The sequence below is a fragment of the Calidris pugnax genome, unplaced genomic scaffold (assembly GCF_001431845.1).
Source record: "Calidris pugnax isolate Ruff unplaced genomic scaffold, ASM143184v1 scaffold44, whole genome shotgun sequence".
NCBI lineage: Eukaryota > Metazoa > Chordata > Aves > Charadriiformes > Scolopacidae > Calidris > Calidris pugnax.
This window is the reverse complement of record NW_015094506.1, coordinates 19864591-19882739: the sequence shown is the minus strand read 5'-3', so window position 1 is coordinate 19882739 and position 18149 is coordinate 19864591. Positions and strand designations below refer to the sequence as shown.

The 18149-nt window shown below is 40.6% G+C and overlaps 1 protein-coding gene across 1 annotated transcript in view; it reads left to right on the top strand.

Annotated features, from left to right (window-relative positions):
• Positions 1-258: 258 nt before the first annotated feature.
• TPH2 (tryptophan hydroxylase 2) overlaps positions 259-18149 on the top strand; it is a 53044-nt gene continuing 35153 nt past the window's right edge. Inside the window, exons 1-7 of the mRNA XM_014963487.1 lie at positions 259-396; positions 3591-3743; positions 6152-6335; positions 6444-6544; positions 9658-9725; positions 14852-15048; positions 16847-16982. Coding sequence (XP_014818973.1) covers positions 292-396; positions 3591-3743; positions 6152-6335; positions 6444-6544; positions 9658-9725; positions 14852-15048; positions 16847-16982 — 944 coding nt within the window. The 5' untranslated portion in view covers positions 259-291. The remainder of the gene's footprint in view (positions 397-3590; positions 3744-6151; positions 6336-6443; positions 6545-9657; positions 9726-14851; positions 15049-16846; positions 16983-18149) is intronic.

The window sequence follows — 18149 nt, the reverse complement described above, 5'->3', positions numbered from 1 at the left end:
CCCCCCCCCCCCCCGCCCCCCCGCCGCACCCCTGGCCCTGGCTGGGGGTCCCGCCGGGGCAGGGGCGGCGAGGCCGGGGCAGCGCCCGTCGGCGACACCGCGCCCCGTCCCGCCCCGGCGGCTGAGGTAAGCGGGGACCGTGGGCGTCTATCTGCCGGCGGCTCTCGTCACCCGGAGACGGGTCTCCCCTAATCGGGTTTCCATCAGCCTCCGCGGGGGGGTATAAAAGGAGCCGCCGCGGGGCGAAGTGGGCAGAGCGCGGCGCTGCCCCTCGCCTGCCCGGCCGGCCCCATGCAGCCCGCCATGATGATGTTCTCCAGTAAGTACTGGGCGCGGAGGGGCTTCTCGCTGGACTCGGCCCTGCCGGAGGAGCGCCCCGCCGGCGGCAGCCTCACCGTAAGTGGCGGGGCTGGGAGCGGGGCCTCCCCCCGCGGGGAGCCGCCGGGGAGGGGAGCTGCCGGGCGGTGGGTCGGGTTCCGGGGGTCTCGGTGCCGGGGAGGCGCCCTCCTCCCTCCCAAATTGGGGAGTTTTCCAGCGGTTTGGTGGGGCAGTCTGATCGGTCCTCCTTCGAAACGCTGCCTTAAATCTTGTCTCCCTCACGCCGCCGGTGGGGTGTCCCGTGGGGCACAAGGGGATGTGGGGTCTCCCCGGGAGCATCCTGTGCGGGGTGTGCGGTTTCCCCGCTGAAAACCCCCCCAGGAGGTAGAAACGGTTCCCTGAAAGATGACAAACCAGATGCAACAGGTGATTCCAAGCACGGATAAACTCCCGCGTGCTTACCAGTAATTGCATTTGAATAGGTTTAATTAGAATAAAGAATGTTGATAGGTACTAATAATGTAATCTGCTCTGAACATGTGAAATACATAGGATTATAAAGGCTTTCGCTTCTGTAAAACTTTGTGCCAGCTCTGCAGTGCATGAAGATTCAGGTCGCTTGAGTGGAACCAACAGACTGCACCAGTTTCTTCCAGTTGTGAACTGGCCTCTTTTCTTTATAGTAAAACGTGCAATATTTCTATTTGTGCATGCTTTATTTCTATTGGAAATATTGAATGAAATGGGATAAACTTGTTTTACTGTCTCTGTGAGTTACTTTCTTCACTGAGTTCTGCTATAAATCACTTTTATTCCTGAGTACTCGAGTTTGCTCCAGAGAATTAATTTTCATTAGGAAAGTTGATCTGCTAGTCATTATTTAATTACAAAGTGTACTAATGAGGATGGCTGATAAGATTTGAGTTCCTGCAACATCACAGCCTCTTCTGCTGGACAATTTGCTGATCTAGTTTTCAGATACTTGAGAGGAGCTTTCAGTCATCACTTAAAGTAATGCTCGCTTTAGAGTATCAGCAAACCTGTGACAGTCCTAGAAGGTGCCAAGTGCTCTCGTTTCCCAGAGGGATTGATGATACTCAGATTCTCAGGCACTCAGTTGACAACGTGATCGTTGGTATGTAGCTTCCAGAAAGCAGCATACAGTGAAAAATCACGGATGCTATAAAAATAGCATTTTTGTCACTTTATGTGGAGGTTGTGCCCTTGATGTATGTGAAAAGGACGCAGCCAAATCCCAAATATTATTAAAGTTAAAACAAAAGTGACCTTTTCCTAAAACAAACGTGACCTTCTCCCTTAGCAAACTTCCAACTGAGTGGAATCATGTAATCTCAATTACTAAAAAATAAACACGTTTGAAACCCTTCATATATCATTCTACAAACATAATTGCTTTTCTAGGTTGTTTCTGGGTAGTCTAATAAATGATGAGAAAACACCACAGAGACTTTTTAATATGTCCAGTAACTAGTTTAAGTGTGGCTGGTTTGACCTGTGCCTTTAAAGCATGGGTTTTGGTAAGATTATGCATTTTAAATAGCTCTGTTTTTTAATCCAGTACATTCTTGTACCTTAAAAAATAAAAATAAATCTCAGAAGATCCAAGGGTAGCTGCTTTGAGAAGCTGTGGGCTCTCTGTTCAGTAGAGGGAGATATTTCAGGGTAGGTTTGGGGAAAAAAAGTAAACCAATTTGACATGAACCACGTGGATGCCTTAAGATGGATGTGATGGAAATGCTTTGTCACTATTAGTGATACCAATTTTTAAGAAAACCATTTTATATAGAATCATAGGATCATCTAGGTTGGAAGGGACCTTAAAGATCATCTAGTCCAACCATCAACCTATGACCAAAAAAAAATAATAAGAAGAAAACAAAAACAAAACAAAAAAACCCAAAACAAAACAAACAAAAAAAAACAAACAACAAAAACCCCCCACCACACAAACCACTAAACCATATTCCTGAGGACAAATCATATTCCTGAGGACAATATAGTCTGGTTTGAAAAGGAATCAGGCTGATGCTTACTAATTTTTTCCTGGGTCATGGATAAACTGATAAAATATTGTAAAATCTTCTAGAAGCACAGGGAGACCCTTTGTTAAAAGTCCGTCATTGCAGGTCCGCAGACATTATGCAAGTGGGATAACCCACCTGTAAGGAAAAAATAAGAATAGAGACCTAACTTGGCATTTGTCAAGTGTTAGGAGACCTGTTTAAAAACTGGAGTCCTTTTTGAGTTACTTTCCATAAGTTGCTTTGCAATTACCAAAGGAAAATTTAATTCATGTGGAATAGTTGTATGATTCTTAATTTCTGTTTCATGTTAGTTTAGTGACTACATTATGGATGATTAAAAAAACAGTTAGCATCTCATTGGAGATTTAATTTCTCCAGGAGTCACAATCTGGGTATTGGAAAACACAGGCTGTTTTTTTAAAATCACAGTCAATTTCAGAAAAATTGACTATAAAGGCTGTACTGTTGGCATCTCAACAAGATTTAAGCTGATAAAATTAATTTTTTTTTTAAAATGTGAGCTGAAATCTGGTTTAAAGCAGTCTTTGACTGCCAAATTGAGAGAAGAATGTAAGAGTGACTAAGGATGGTATGATTTTCTGTATTTTCTTGAGTTCCTCAGCCAGCTCTTCTATGGGATGTACTGTCTAAGCTTGTATTTCTGTATTCATGTTTATAAGCAGCAGAGGTTTTGTTTTCTCAGAAAAAATGATGTTACATGACAACATTAATTGTACTGCAATAGAAAACATAAATTTTATGTTTTAAATTTAATGGTCAATGCCAAAATACGTGCCAGTGTACATCATTGTAAATTGTCTGGTACAGGTTAGAATAGCATAATGGCAATTTTGCAGTGCAATTTTGCAGCAATACTCAGGGTAGAATAGTATCATTGCAACCTTTGTAGTAATTCAGACCATCTCCATTTGCTTCATATTTGTTATTAATGATAGCATTGCCCTAATAATATCATACTTGTATCCTAAATATTCATACACTTTTTCTTAGGCTTTTTTTCATGGATTGGCTTCTTACACAGTCATCTCTAACAGCTGCCTTTGATCTGTGATTCTGGTTTCAAGTAAATGTGTTACCTTTTAAATTAAGTCTGGATGAGTTCCATTCAGCTGTTTTCTAACAAAAATTTCTCTTTGTGTAAAAAGATTTAATTTTGGGAAATGCCTGTTTGCATCTGAGGTGATGCTGGTTTTTGTTCACTTGCAGCTAAACCGATCGAGTTCTGGGAAAAATGAGGAAAAGAAAGGGAATAAGGGAAATGGGAAAGGTGAATCTGGTTCTGAAGGCGGAAAGACAGCGGTGGTGTTTTCCTTGAAGAATGAAGTTGGCGGGTTGGTGAAAGCTCTCCGACTCTTCCAGGTAAAGCTTACAAATCATTACGCTGACTGGATTGGGGAAGGCTACCTAGGTCAGGTTGTTTGTTGGTATAAGTCTAATGGACCATGGCAGAAGGAATAGAGTGCAGCTACACTCTGCAGAATTGAGTAAAAGTAACTTAAAATTTTATGGACCATTCAACAAAGCATTTTGGGCTCACTAAGGGTTTTCTGGAATAAAGTTTAACAGTGATGCTGATGTTCAGACCATTCGCTTCAGATTTCAGACCTGTGATTCTCAACACCGTAAATTAGATTTGGAGTTGTCTGTGCAGGCCACGATGAAAGGAGGCACTTTCAGAGAGCAGTTCAGAATCTAAATTACATACAATCGGGTGGCAGTGGCAGCAGCCTTGCTGCAGGACAATGTTTGGTCATGAAGTTAAATGCACCTTCAAGCACTTGCAGGGCCAGGGTTTTATGTTTCTAACTAGAACTTAAATTGTGAAGCGTCGGTTTCCATACAGATCCCTGTGCAATCAGTGTTTTTTGGTCCACCTGCTGGTACTGCACATAGTATGCTTGCCTTCTTAGTAAATTGAAGAGGGCTAGGAAGCATGTCTGAAGGCAGTTAAAGCAAAGCAGTATGATCAAAGTGCTAGGTTGTTCAGTCTGTGCAGTGCAGTGAAGAGAAAGTTAGGAAGTGGCTTGGGGTCTGCTTCTAAGGCTAAACCTTAGAGGGTTGTAAGTGTGGGAGCACTGGGCTCCTAGCTCACAGGGGCTGGCTTTGGGAACAGATTCCCAAGGCTGATGGAGATACCTAGATTCCTCAACCAAGGAAAAGGGGGTGAGTTGGTAGACCCCCAGGAGGGAGGCTGCCAGGAACTACGGTGTTTGCAGAAAGCTGATAGGAATTGCAGGAATTGTGTTTTCCATGCAGCTTCTCTCCGTGAGGCTTAAGTGTCTTAACTGCAGTGCTGGCTAAAATGCTTGAACGGATTCATACCTGAAGTCCTGGATTTACACAACAGCTTCCCCTTCCTGGGAATGGGCATATAACTCACTCAGGTGTCTTAAAACATGGCTGGAAGGTGTTGCAGAGATAACACCCCCATTCATGGAGTCACTTAACGATTTGGGTACCATGAGGGGAAGTGCAGGGTTTTGTTCCTGTCTCAATCCAGGGAAGATCAAAGCTACTTGTCTGACTTCCCAAGAGGATGCCTAAAACTGGTAGCTCTGTGTCAGCTGAAAACACATAGGGGAGTTGTGGGGCCTGTGTTATTTAGGAGTAGATCACCAAAATGATCCTACTTGGCTTTGTAATCTGCCAGTTTATAAGTAGCAGATTCAAAACCCTCAGCAGGTGGAGGGTTTTCCTTCTGTGCATTTGTTACATGAATGGGTTAGCTAAGGAGATACACCGTAGACATACCTTATGAAGCATGCCAGTTAAAGAATTATGTCCGTATATCCAGAGGTGTTAAAGTAGAGACTGCTGGTTGCCTGTACCAGGGGAGACCTTCACCTGAAATGGCCATTTCTGGAAAATACAGCAGGCAGGTGGAAGTACAAGTGCAGAGTTCTCCCTGTTTGGAAGTCGAAAAATATTGTAATGGCTTCCCTGAGTAAGTGAAAGGATAGTTGTGAAAAGTAACAGATAGTTTATGTGTCTGGCAAAAAAAGGACAAATCAAAGAGTCAATAGAAATATTGGTTGAAAGTAATCATCTAGTCCAACCCCCTGTTTTGAAGCAAGGCTATCACAACAATAGATCAGGTTAGTGGTAACACATTGTGGTTGTCCTGTCATTGTATGACACCCTTGGCAGAGCAGTAAGTGTGAGAGAGAGAGACCCCATAGGAAAATTTCAATGCTAGAACATGTGTGTTTAGTTTTGATGAGAACATTATAGTAGAGAGTAAATTGAATTAGATTTTAATTTTATTACTGTCACCACTTCAGGTAATTCATAGTTGCTGCAAGAGAGATGGATGACGACTGATACACAGTTATCCTTAGAAATATTTTCTACCTCATGTTCCTGAGAGAAGCTGAAGGAGTACACATTTAATAGTGTCTAAGTAAACACACTCAAATCCAGTTAAATTAACAGTAGTGTTATGCACATTGCCTAATAAAATTGCATTTCATGTTTAACAAAGGTAAATACGCAATTGCATTACAATTTTTTTTCTTTTGGAAAATTATAAAGTAATATTCTCCTTTATAAAAGGTTGCCTTTTATGTAAAATTAAATCATTAGTTAACTTTCTTCATTAAACAGAATAGTATTATTTTTACATTCACTATAGAGAGCATCACTAACCCAGTACTTTCAATGAAAACACCTTTTAATAACTGAGAAAAACTTTCCTGAGGAACATGCCATCAATATTCCCCTTCTAACTGGTATGTCTGCATTTCATACGCTATTTCATCTTTCCACAGGAGAAACATGTCAGTATGGTTCATATTGAATCACGAAAATCGAAGAGAAGGAACTCGGAGGTGGAAATTTTTGTGGACTGTGACTGCAGTAAGAAAGAATTTAATGAGCTAATCCAGTTGCTCAAGTTTCAAACTAATATTGTATCTCTCAATCCACCAGAAAACATCTGGACTGATGAAGAAGGCAAGGCTGCTTTTGTATCACTTGGTTTAGGCACCTGTGCAAAACATTTCTCAGTATCTCCATAGTCTCGCACTGCAGTGCATTCAAATCACATTCTGTCTTCTACAGATCTTGACTGTGTCCCTTGGTTCCCCAGGAAGATATCTGAATTAGACAAATGCTCACAGAGAGTTTTGATGTATGGATCTGAGCTGGATGCAGATCACCCCGTAAGTGTAACATAAAATTGTACTGAAGATAATTGGTTCAGGTTATTAGCCATTCAAATAAAAAGCCTGTTGACTGTTGATTCTAAGTACTTTCTTGAGCATATGTTTTTCAGAAGATGGGGATTTAGTTCTCTGCAATGTTTTCAATGAATTAATTTTCTGTCTCTGGAGTAGGACACCCGACGAGGAGCTCCTCCAGAAAACTTACTCAGTCTTGAACAACTATGTCCCCTTTTGTAGTGCTTTCATTTATTTATCTTTTTAATTAACTGGTTGATATAAGCTTTCAGAGTTTAGATAATGAGACCGGCAGTTCTGTCACAACTCTTAGGTAAGAATTAATATTAACCTAGGTGTCAGAGAAGAAAGAATGACGAAGAATGCTCCTTGGGCACTCAAGAGATAATTGCAGAAAAAAACAGAGCAACATATTCCTCTTTCTGCATGAATGCAGCAGATGGGAAGGTGTCTCGCATTGTTTCCTGACTTTGGTGACAGGAGACAGGCCTGCGTTTCACACAAGCTGTATCTGCAGCAGTGCCAAATGCTCAATGCAAAAGGCAGAAATCCAAATTTGTTATTGTTTTATTTCTTTTGGCTGATGTCCATAAATGCTTAACCTCTCAGTCTTTAGGTGGCAGATGATTGCAAGCATTTGTGTTATCACATTTTCACTTGTTATAAATCCAGGACCTTTGGGCCACTTGGCTGAAAGGTACTGCTGGTAGCTTCTTGTATTTGTTCGTAAAATAGGCTAGATTAAAGGAGTGTTTAGGAAACTTCCATCTGAAAGGAAGTAGGTAATAAACTAAGATATCTGACCATAACACTGTCTAATAATAGAATCAGATTAAACTCTAGCTGTAGGTGATAATCTCCTTTGTTGTCACACACATTTTTGTTGTTATTGTCCGAGATGGTGAAAAATGGCCCTGAAGAGTTTCTAGAGTGACTGCAAAAAGATCAGTTTGGTGTAGGGGACTTTCTAGTGTTGCATCTGTGTACTGTGGTCCACACTGTCTGTGTAGAGTCCTCCCTGGTGACTGCCTTGGCTGAGGAGAGGCAGGTACTGGTGGTGGCCCTGCGTTTGGGGCTCTACATTGGTGCAGAAGTGGCACTCGGACTTCTGCCTCCTGTCCTGTCTGCTCCACAACTCCTACAGTGGCCGTGCCGTGGTGGGGGCTCAGGCACAGACCCCCAGTGCACGCAAGGCAACGGACATCATCATGATGTCCCCTCCTCCTGTCTTTGGTATCACCTTGTCTGTATATCAGCCACAATAATCATCATGGCCTCACTTGGTTGCCAGCCACCATTACCATGTGTGAGTCCTTTCCACTCTGCAGCCCCGCAGTTGGGGAGCAAGTTCCTGGGTCCTGGTCTCTGCCATGTACTTCTTGATGAGAAAGTGGGATTTACCTCGTGTCTTCTCAGAATGGAAAAGCCTGTTGATTACCTTCAACCATTAACAGTAATTTGATTCAACAGAGGCTGTAGTGGCAGCTCATTCTAGCCTTGAGTCGATGACTGTGATGCGCCATTTGATACTGTTTTATGTTCTGATCTGGTGCCTTCATTAAATACTTGAGTGCTCTGCTGAAAATCTGCCTTCAGTTTTACAGACAATGAAAAAAAGACATTTGCATTATATGAATATATATTTTACACTTGAGAGAACTCGTATAAACATAATTTACACACCATTTGTTAGCCTATGCAGCATGCTAGGTATTAGAGATAGGGGGGAAAAAAAAATGTAAAATCTGTGACTGGCCTTTCAAAGGCCACTTCTGGTGTCTGCCCAGGTCCTTAGCGGTGACATGTAGGTGCTAGAGGACCAAAGAGAGTTACCCTATTACAGAACCAGTATAGCACCACTTCAGCAGCATAGCCCTAACCCACTCCATACTGGCTAGTGATTTCAGGCTCAGTTTCACAACACGTGACAGGCCTTTAAATCCCCTGTCCAGTCTTCCATCGCTTTTCAGCTCTTGAAAGGTCTGCAGCTGAGTAACTCAATGCTTATGTTGAAAGGTATTAAGGAGACAAGGAGGCTCCCCCAGATTACAGCAAATTTTTGCCAGTCAAAAAGCTTTTCTTTGTAGGAGTGGGGGCTTGAAGGTTTTCTGCAGTCCTCTGACATCCTCCCTTACTCTGCCCCAGCAGTGGAGCTTTGGTTGTGGGACAGTAAAATGCCTTCTGAATTTTCTGGAAGCTCATGCAAGTATTTCAAATTAAATGATGTTATCCTTTCATTCACTTCAGTGATTTGCGTTTGTGTTATGTGAACGTAAGGAAAAAGCGCATTTTACTTTTTGGCTCTCACTAGGGGAAACTTAAATGCACTTTCTGGGCCACTAACTGGGGAACTTGGATAACTCTTTACCCTTTTTCATCTTCAAGAAGCTGTCAGTTCTGCGTTGAAAATAGATAACTTTTTTCATAGTCCAAAACCTGAAGTGTCTATGTGTTTTGTAGGTATAGAAGAGATCTTGTTTTAGTTTTGAGTAGCTCAAAGAGCTGTAACTGGTTGGTGTGTAATGTGTTACACAGCTCTTGTGCCCTTAACATGCAAAAGGTATAAGCCTACTGTAGCCCATGAAGTAGAGCCCTTCCTCTGTAACTCAAATTGGAGCAATATGCATATTTGCTGCTGGAGGCTGATGGTGCAGTCCCTAATGTGTTAAGATGGCAACTGCTGAAGTAGCATCTTCAAAATTAGTTGCATATGAACTGTGGGTGCTTGATTCTTCCAGAGAAGAAAGATGTATTAAGGATAGGTAAGTTATTCTACTTCTTGCTTGTGTGTAGATCTCCATTCAGATCAAGGAAAACCTGAATGAGATGAACTGACAAGGAAAAAGTTTCCCTTTTTCAACATCTTGGATGAATGACTGTACCTAGGCACAAACCTCTCTTGAAAAAACTCCTGTGGGACTTTGGTGGGGAAAAAAAATGAAGAAATCCTTATATTCTCTTGCAGTCCAGTAGATAGTATTAATCAAAATACAATATAATTAGGTACTAAATAAACACTTTAATGATTTATTCTGCAGTTCTTACAGCTAATTTTCTGTCCATATTGTAAATTGCTCTCTTCTTCTTTGCTTAAGGGATTTAAAGACAATGTCTATCGACAGAGAAGAAAGTACTTTGTGGATGTTGCTATGAGCTATAAATAGTAAGTACTGGCATAATTCTTCCCTGTGCTGCTGACTAGTTAGAATTCATGCTCTACTTAATTCTGTAGGATGAAGTTTAACAGTAGACAAAGTCATCCTTTAAACATTGACTAGTTTAGCGTAGGCTATAAATGACAAACCTGATGCTTGAAATCCTGTTACATTTTTGGTACAGATACGGACAGGTAAAGCATTTGAAAGGTAAGCACTCTCTCTTCAGCATTTTATTCATAGCTACTTAAACTTTAGAAACTCTTCTACAAATGCTTGCACGTCTTAACGACAAACGGATGCACTTCTGAATCACACATAACTAGTATCCCTATATAGTTGGATGAGCTCACTAAAAACCAAAATTATTTTATTTTCTTGCACTTACTGTACTGGGTGATGCAAAATGCCATTTATCAATTTTGCTATCACAGCTCTAAATTTCTCAGAATTCAGTCAGTAGATTTCTTTGTAGTTGGTGGAGCTGGTACCCTTGCACAGGTACACTGCAGGTATTTTCTCACTTTTGATTTTTTTTTTTTTCCCCCCATGTCAAGTCAATACTTGCGATTTGCTACCATCTCTGGAAGTTAGAAAACTTCCTGTGCTACCTACAAATACCTACTGTGTTGCAATTTTCTTGTCACACAAGCATTCAACTAATTTTAGTCATACTCTAGGTTTTATTTGCAACAGGCCTAAGCCCTCATTCTCAAGTGAAAAAACATACTAATTTCATGTTCTTTTCCATTTTACCACACCTCTTCAGATTTTTCATTTTTCTCCTTTGAGATTTCTACCTACATTGTTTAAAGACTATAAAACACAACAATTTTTTCTCCCTTTGTAGAAGGTACATCCTGTCAAGAAGCAATTCAAAAATGGATTTTTGAAGGCTTTTCAGTTCTGTTTTTTGTTTTTAATGTACGGCTAGCATACAGGCTGCAGAAGGCTGGGGGAACAGGAGGAATAACTCTGCTTGGTGACCATATAATCCTGATTATATTTATTCTTTACTTTTGTCCCATTCCTGTTGGTAAGCTGCTACCAGTCTAGTAAATGTCTAAGTGCTAGTGTTGGTTCCTCTTTTTTCTACCCACGGTGACATTTGTTTAGCTGGGTGCTCGTGACATTCATCCAGCACACTGAGCTGCTGCCTGCTGGTGGCAGGTGCTGGTTGGTAGAAAAGCTTCCTAGGCTGACTCAGTAAATCCAAAGTTTAGCCAGCTTTCAAATGTAAATTGAGACATTTTGTTTGTTTGTTTACAGGTGATTGATTTATTATCTTTTTTTTTCAGTCTAATGCTTGCAGTAGAGTTAGGGCTTTTTGCCTAGCATTTATTGCAGTGTGAAATGTCAAGCAGGTACCTGTGGATGAGGGCAGGCTGTGTGCACTCCTAGAGCTCTTTCAGTAAGTCAGATAGTTGTCCATTTACCCATGGTGGTAGCAGTAGTGCTGTGCATTTTACAGCTGCTAAGTTGCTGGAAATATCTTCCTCCCTTCTCCCTCTCAGCTGCTTAAGTGCTGGAAAGATCATGCAGCTGGCTCACTAAGCAGTGGTTGGTCTTCTGCTACAAAGGGTGGTTTTTTTCACCCTGAAAGCAGAGAGAAATGTCTTTTCACAAAAATCACATAGAGTAATCCTACATATTCCCCGAAAAGTAGATAAAGAAAAGACCTTTTCCTTCTTCAGATTTTGAGGGCTCGAGAACCATTTCTGCAGGCACATTACAAAAATCAAACAACCCAGAGGTTATTGGGGGGCCAGGTCTCGAACTTCAGCAAAACTGCTCAGAAGTACTCCTTTATCCCACTGATCTTTTCAAACCTTGAAAGATTTCAAACTCTCCCTATTATTATCAGCAGAGGGAAAACTAGATGCTTCACATATTTTTTTAGGTAGGGACCACAAAACGGCTGGGAGGCCACTGGTTAGGGTGGTTACCTAAGATACCATAAAATTTCATTCATACTCCTCATGTCTCCTGCAGTGGTTATCTTAACCCCAGAGATGTGCATATCTACTGGGCTGTACAGTCTGTCTCCAGGTATGCCTGTAGAGACAGCCCGGGCAGACGTTTACTCTCAGCATCCTGCAGCTCAGCCTAAGCCACACTGAGGAAAGGCAAATCAGCTCATGGAGACCTCTGTGCTGCTCCAGCTAAGCTTTTTCTGCTGGGGAGCTCAGAATTAGTATATGTGTCTCGAGACTGCATGTCTCATCACACCCTCTTCTGAGGTCTAGTGACTGTTTACTTACCCAAAGCTCTATTGTAAGGACTGCTTCCCTCAGGGATATATTCTGAGAATCGCCTTATACCTCTCAGTGTCTTCCAGGTAAGTGACCTTCCTAATCATTTACTGAGGCTTAGTGCATTTCTACTTTTCATTTTCCAGTGGGAAAAAATACCCCGAACCACCCATACTTGTTTCCTTAAAAAAAAAAGAAAAAACTAACAAAGAAATCTGGCTGCAAAGAAATTGGCTCTGTTAAAAAAATGAGTTGAAAATCCTGGATCAGCATTTCCTTTATGAATTGCTGCTGTTCTATAGTGGTAGGTGTTCTGCTTGAACATAAAGAGGCCTCTGTAGAGGAGAGAGAGAGAGAGAGAAAAACACTAAGAAGTGAACTTGGAGGAGCAAATATTTGCTGGTGCTGAATGTTGAAGGGAAAGACATGTTAATAGACCACAGCAATGAAAATCAGCTATATGAATTAAATGGACCAAAAAAAAAAGTATTCCTCCCTCCTTTACTTAGCTTCCATCCTAATGATAGTGAAAATGTGTTAATCTTGCTAATTAGTCCCTTGAGACTGATAAGGGATTGCAAAAGTGTCGAGAAAATTAAATCTGGAGGAAAAATATGAGGTTTAAGAAGGAATTTATAACATGAGTTGATGGCTCATGACCATGGTAAAATGGAGAGACCCAATTTTAATAAGAGGAAATAAAAATTCAGGATAGGTTAGCTTGTAGAGTCTTCTTACTCAGCCACAAGAAAACTGGCTGTGCAGGCTGGCCATTCCCATGATTTATAGAAGTGTTTTAGCACAAGGTGGGTCTTGCTTGTTGAAGTATGAGGGTAAGAAAAAATGATATTTGCAGAGCTGAGTGAGGAAGGCATAGGTCCTCCCTCAAGTCAGGCTGCCTTGATCCTTCCGATAAAGAAAGCAGTATCATGATCAGCTGGAAATAAGATCAGCCCTCCTAGGCATAAATCCTATTAAGGAATTAATGTTCAGTGAACCTTACTTCAGTGCTGATGAATTAATTGAAACAATAACTAAGTTATAAACCTTTTAGTGAGCAGTGAACAAGCTTTGCATCCTTGATTGTGTTTATACCTCTCTAGTGACGGGCGAAACGGAAACCTGAGTTTTTTCCATTGGTGCACAGATTTCTTCAGCTTTGCTGGGCCGGTGCTGACCTGTACTGGCAGTATCCGTAGTAGAAGTGAGGTCTGAGGAAGGAGGAGGCTACGGCCCAGTGTTCTGGCAACCCCAGGTGGATGGAGTAGCAACCTGCTTGCATCTGTCATGGGCGGTGCGATGGAGAACAGCAGTGTTGTGTTTCCCTGAGCTGGCAGGCAGCGTAAGGCTGATAAAGTGAAAAGGTGAAGACAAACACTAGACCTGAAGGGCTGACTCCCGCCGCAGAATGGGCACGAATCCAGCACAGCTTCTGTTGGTGGGAAATGCTTGGCTAAATGTGTTGCAATTCTTGTCAGGTCTGCAAAAGAGTGGCTGAAGGGGAACTAGCGGATGTATTGGATGTTCCATGAGTCCTTAGCAAGTATGAGTGCTTCATACAAAGTGGCCTTTGACAGATAACTGCCAGGGGTCAAAACACTTTGATATAGTCGGAGGCAAGGGGATTAAATAGTAAGTTTTCAATGATTCTCCTGCTGCAGTGAGATCCCCTGTGCCCGATGCGCCTGTGCAGCTGCTGCCTGTGACACTGGGGAAGCTGCAGCACTGGGGGCTGGGAGCCCCCACGTTTGCCAGCCCTGTGGCAGGGGAGTGGGAGACAGGGATTGATGGGGGTGGAAGGGGATCCTGTGAATCCCCTTGCCAATCTGTACTTTGTTACAGTCTGGGAAAAGAAGATACCCAAGGAGAAGGCAGATTGTACAGGTTACATGCTAGATTGTGAACATTAAATCCAGAGAAAGACTATAAAGGTTCTAGGAGGAATTCATAACGTGAGATGGTGACCCATGGCATGCAACATTCCTTACAGCTAAATATGAGGCGATGCAAACTGGAAGGAGCCCTTCATGCCCTTCACACTGACAGTCAGTTTTGAATTAGCTGTAATGACTGAAGGCAAATCTTGGATGTTGGCGACAGATTAGCAGGTACCCTGGGAGGCTCCTGCTTTGCAGTTTCTGTACATCTGTGTACAGGGGAGGAGTCAGAGGAATGATACAGAAGAAAGGAGGAAAAAAAAAAAGGAGAGAGATTATTTAGAGGCTTATTTTCACCTAAGCTAGGCTGTTGTTGGCTCTGAGGTGAGCTTCCTCATGATGTGGTCCTGCAGGTACTTGGGGTTCCAAACATATCTACACGTGTAAGCAACAGTCTAAACAATATATATATATATACACATACATATTTTAATTGGATCCACACATTTCTAAACTTCTATGTAATTGCCTAGTCTACACTTTGTAAAACTCTAGGTAATGATACCGTGTGAACATTATGTATATTTAGGAATGCATAGAGCATGCAGCCTGCTGATAGTCTTACTGAATCTACAAGTTAGACTGAGTCAGGATCTTCAGCTAACCACTTGCAAAGGCATCAGTGGTAGTGGAGAAATATTACTCTGGTATAGGAACATGGCATACAAGAAATCCATCCTTCTACTATGATATGTACAAAGATTAAGAAATAATCTCATTGCTTAATAAGAAATACAGTTCTTAAGAAACAAATGTAATATTTACAATATAACATCAAGAATTAATTCTAAGAAGCATCTGGCTGTCATTTAAAAATAGTTTTTAATAGATTTATTAGTCTCTGCCTTTATTTAAATAACACTTTTCACAGAAATTTTGCCATCCACAGTCTGTCTTGAATCTGGTTGTATTAAAATGTATTTTGTATTGATTTATTTTTTACAGTGGTCAACCCATTCCCAGAGTGGAGTACACAGCTGAGGAAATTAAAACATGGGGGGTGGTATTTCGGGAACTCAGTAAACTCTATCCCACCCATGCATGTCGTGAATATTTAAAAAACTTTCCTTTACTGACCAAGTACTGTGGATACAGAGAGGATAATGTGCCTCAGCTAGAAGATGTTTCTATTTTTCTTAAAGGTAAGGTTCATATTTGGTTTGTCAATAGATACAGTTTCATAAGAAAACTATTTCTCTTAGTACAAAATGCAAAGCACATTGAATGAAAAGACTTCCAGCTTTGTCAGTGGATTTTGGTTTAGTTTGAAGTATCATTCTGTTTTTGCCATTCTCGATGGCAGATTGTTGGGTCAAGACAGTTGTATATATGAACCTGCAGGTATGAAGCTGAGAAGAATTAAACAGCTGAGCACGTATCAGGTGATACTATCCTTCACAGGGAGAAAAGTCCTTCAGTACAATAAAAAGAAAGAGCACAGTTAGCTCTGCTCTTCTCATTGCCACAGTGTGGGTGTTCCAATATCTGCAGTGGGCATTCCTCAAATCTCCAGGCAGGTAAAAGAGGGAATAAAATGCCAAAATAACTGAATTTAAAGAGGAACTGTGTGTTTGACACATTGTTGTACAGCCTGATGAATATGAGGCTTTCCTGAGTGCCCAAGACCTCAGGAAGCTAGTCATTATGTTTGTATGCTGAAAAAGCTCAGTGGGACTCCACAGGTAATCTGGTACTTCTCTTTCAAGTTCTTTTTTAAGAGGTCAGGATAATACATATTTAAACTTGAAAATATCTTTTTTGTCTGTAATGCAAATGTATCCCATATAGAAGGAGAAGTGGCAGACGTGAACCTGCAGTTTTTAAGTCTAGAGGAAAAACTGCCAAAGAGTTCAGTTAAGATTTTCTCTTCTCCTCAGGGATCCCTTCAGATACATCTATTTATTCTTTAATCCTCTTGCTCAGGAGCTTCTGGAGCTCAGGACATAAAACATTATAAAGGCAGTTTTTTGGAAAAAAAACGTTATGTGCTGTTAAGTGTTATGACAGAACATAGCAAAATGTTTTGTCCCAAATGTGCATGAAAAATTATTAACTAAGAGAAATATAAAATTTGTAATGAAGAGGTTACTTTCCCCAGTCCCTGCTTCATCTTTAACTCGTTTGTGAAACACCTGCATTTACTAATAACTGACTCATCACCTCCTGAATTTGGTTGTGTTCTTCTGGGTCTCTCATCTATTGTGTTATGGTCTCTAAGGAATGCTCCCAAAGTGTACAGGTTCTTTCTCTAACTAGAAACTCAAAACCTCACACTTCTTTCAGAAATACGTTTTCAGACTAAATACGACAACAGTAGTGTCTGTTGAAGAAAAACTTGGAACGTTCTCCTGTAAACACTTGGAAAGAGTAAAGGATGAATTTCAGAGAGAAATGTCCTTTTCAAAGTCACTGAGTCTGAAATAATTCCTCACGGGGACTAATCCGACAAAGGAACTCTTTGTTAAATAAATGAGTACCTCAGCTGTGAAAGTTGGTATTTTACTGTCACAAACAGTATTTTATCTGTAAAAATACGGAAAGATTTGATTTAATCCTATTATTTTCTATTAGTTTTTAATGTATTTTACAGAAGTCATCTTCTGTTTTGAGAACTTCTCTCCTGTTTGGTACTAGACATGAAAATCAGATAACTTGGTGATTTGAGAACATCACTTATGGTACCTTACCGTCTTTTCTAGAAAAAGTTATTAAAACAAACTTTGAAATACCTCGAGCTGTTTTCATTAAACATATGCTATCAATGCAAAATAAATAATAGTTCTCATACATAATAGGTGAAAATGGTGTGTGGTCATCTTCAACCAAGATATTATCAGTGTCATGCTTCTGGTAGAATAATTAGTTATAGATTATTACCTGTCCTCATAAATGGATGTAGGACTATAGAATTTGGTCTTTTATTATCTCCTTCACTTTCAGAAAGGTCTGGCTTCACAGTGAGACCAGTTGCTGGTTACCTGTCTCCCCGGGATTTTTTAGCTGGCTTAGCATACAGAGTTTTTCATTGTACTCAGTACATACGACATGGCTCAGATCCTCTCTACACGCCAGAACCGTAAGTAGTTTCATTTGCTTTAGTGCTGAAAAAATGTGATTGCTGGATTCTTAAAAGATGTAATTGGATTTGCCAAGGTTGAAAAGAAGAACTTTCCCACAAAGGTATAAATGTAGTTACACATGACAAACTCCTTTGCATTGGTGAGCTGGAATTTAATTCAAGGGCTTTTTTTGGGCTTGTTACTTAAATAACTAGGCTATTTATATGTTGGGTCAAAAAATTCTATCCGGATTATTTTTCAGTGGAAAATGGAGTTTTGGACTAAGCACTTTGAAAAAGTATCTAAAATTTCATTTTCACGTTGATAAGAAAAAAATTGGAAAAAAAACAAGCCCTGAATCCCTTGAAAGAAATTGCTTTCAGAATTATAAATTGTGTCTTCATTTATGTTTTTTGGTCCAGACTCCACAATTGAACTTCATTTCTCTTATATAACACGTGTAAACAAGCCAAGAGGCACTGCTCTCTCATCCAGAGAAGACATTAGATATGAAGCCTCTTACAGGGAGCATGATAGAAATGAGACACTTTAATTATGACTTTCATGGGACAGCATTGCAGCTTTTCCAAAACAGAATACTGCAAGTTTGGATGAAATATTTTGGCATTTTGTCTCTTGATGAAAAATGGGGAAAAAAGAGATCGAAGCGATTGTATTTCTTGTCTTGTGTTATGTATGGAGTGGTCTGTGCAGCAGTAACAGAACAATACACGACAGTCAGATAATAGGGAGGTAGTTTCACCAAAGACATTCACTGATCTTGTAACCAGAGGAATGACATTTTCTCAGTGCATCAGTCATCAGATGGTTAGCATGATATTGTAACTGTTGTTTATACAGCTTGTACTATTTTGGTGTATTTTATTTTTGACAAAATTTACACAAAGGTTTCACATCTATATATATATTCAGCTCCAGTCCTGTAAACACTTGGACCCACACCTAACTTTGATTTAATGAATAGACTGCTGAAACCACGTAATAATATTTTTGGATATGGAAGGATTAATGGAAGGGCATAGTAAACCGTCTCTAAAAATGCTCTAACATTATTCTGGCAGGAGTCGCCAGGTGGTGCTGTTATACACGTATCTACTTACTCTGCCTCAACGGCTGACCTAGGCAAAGTATTCACTAAAATGCTATATAAGCCTAGTTTTGTG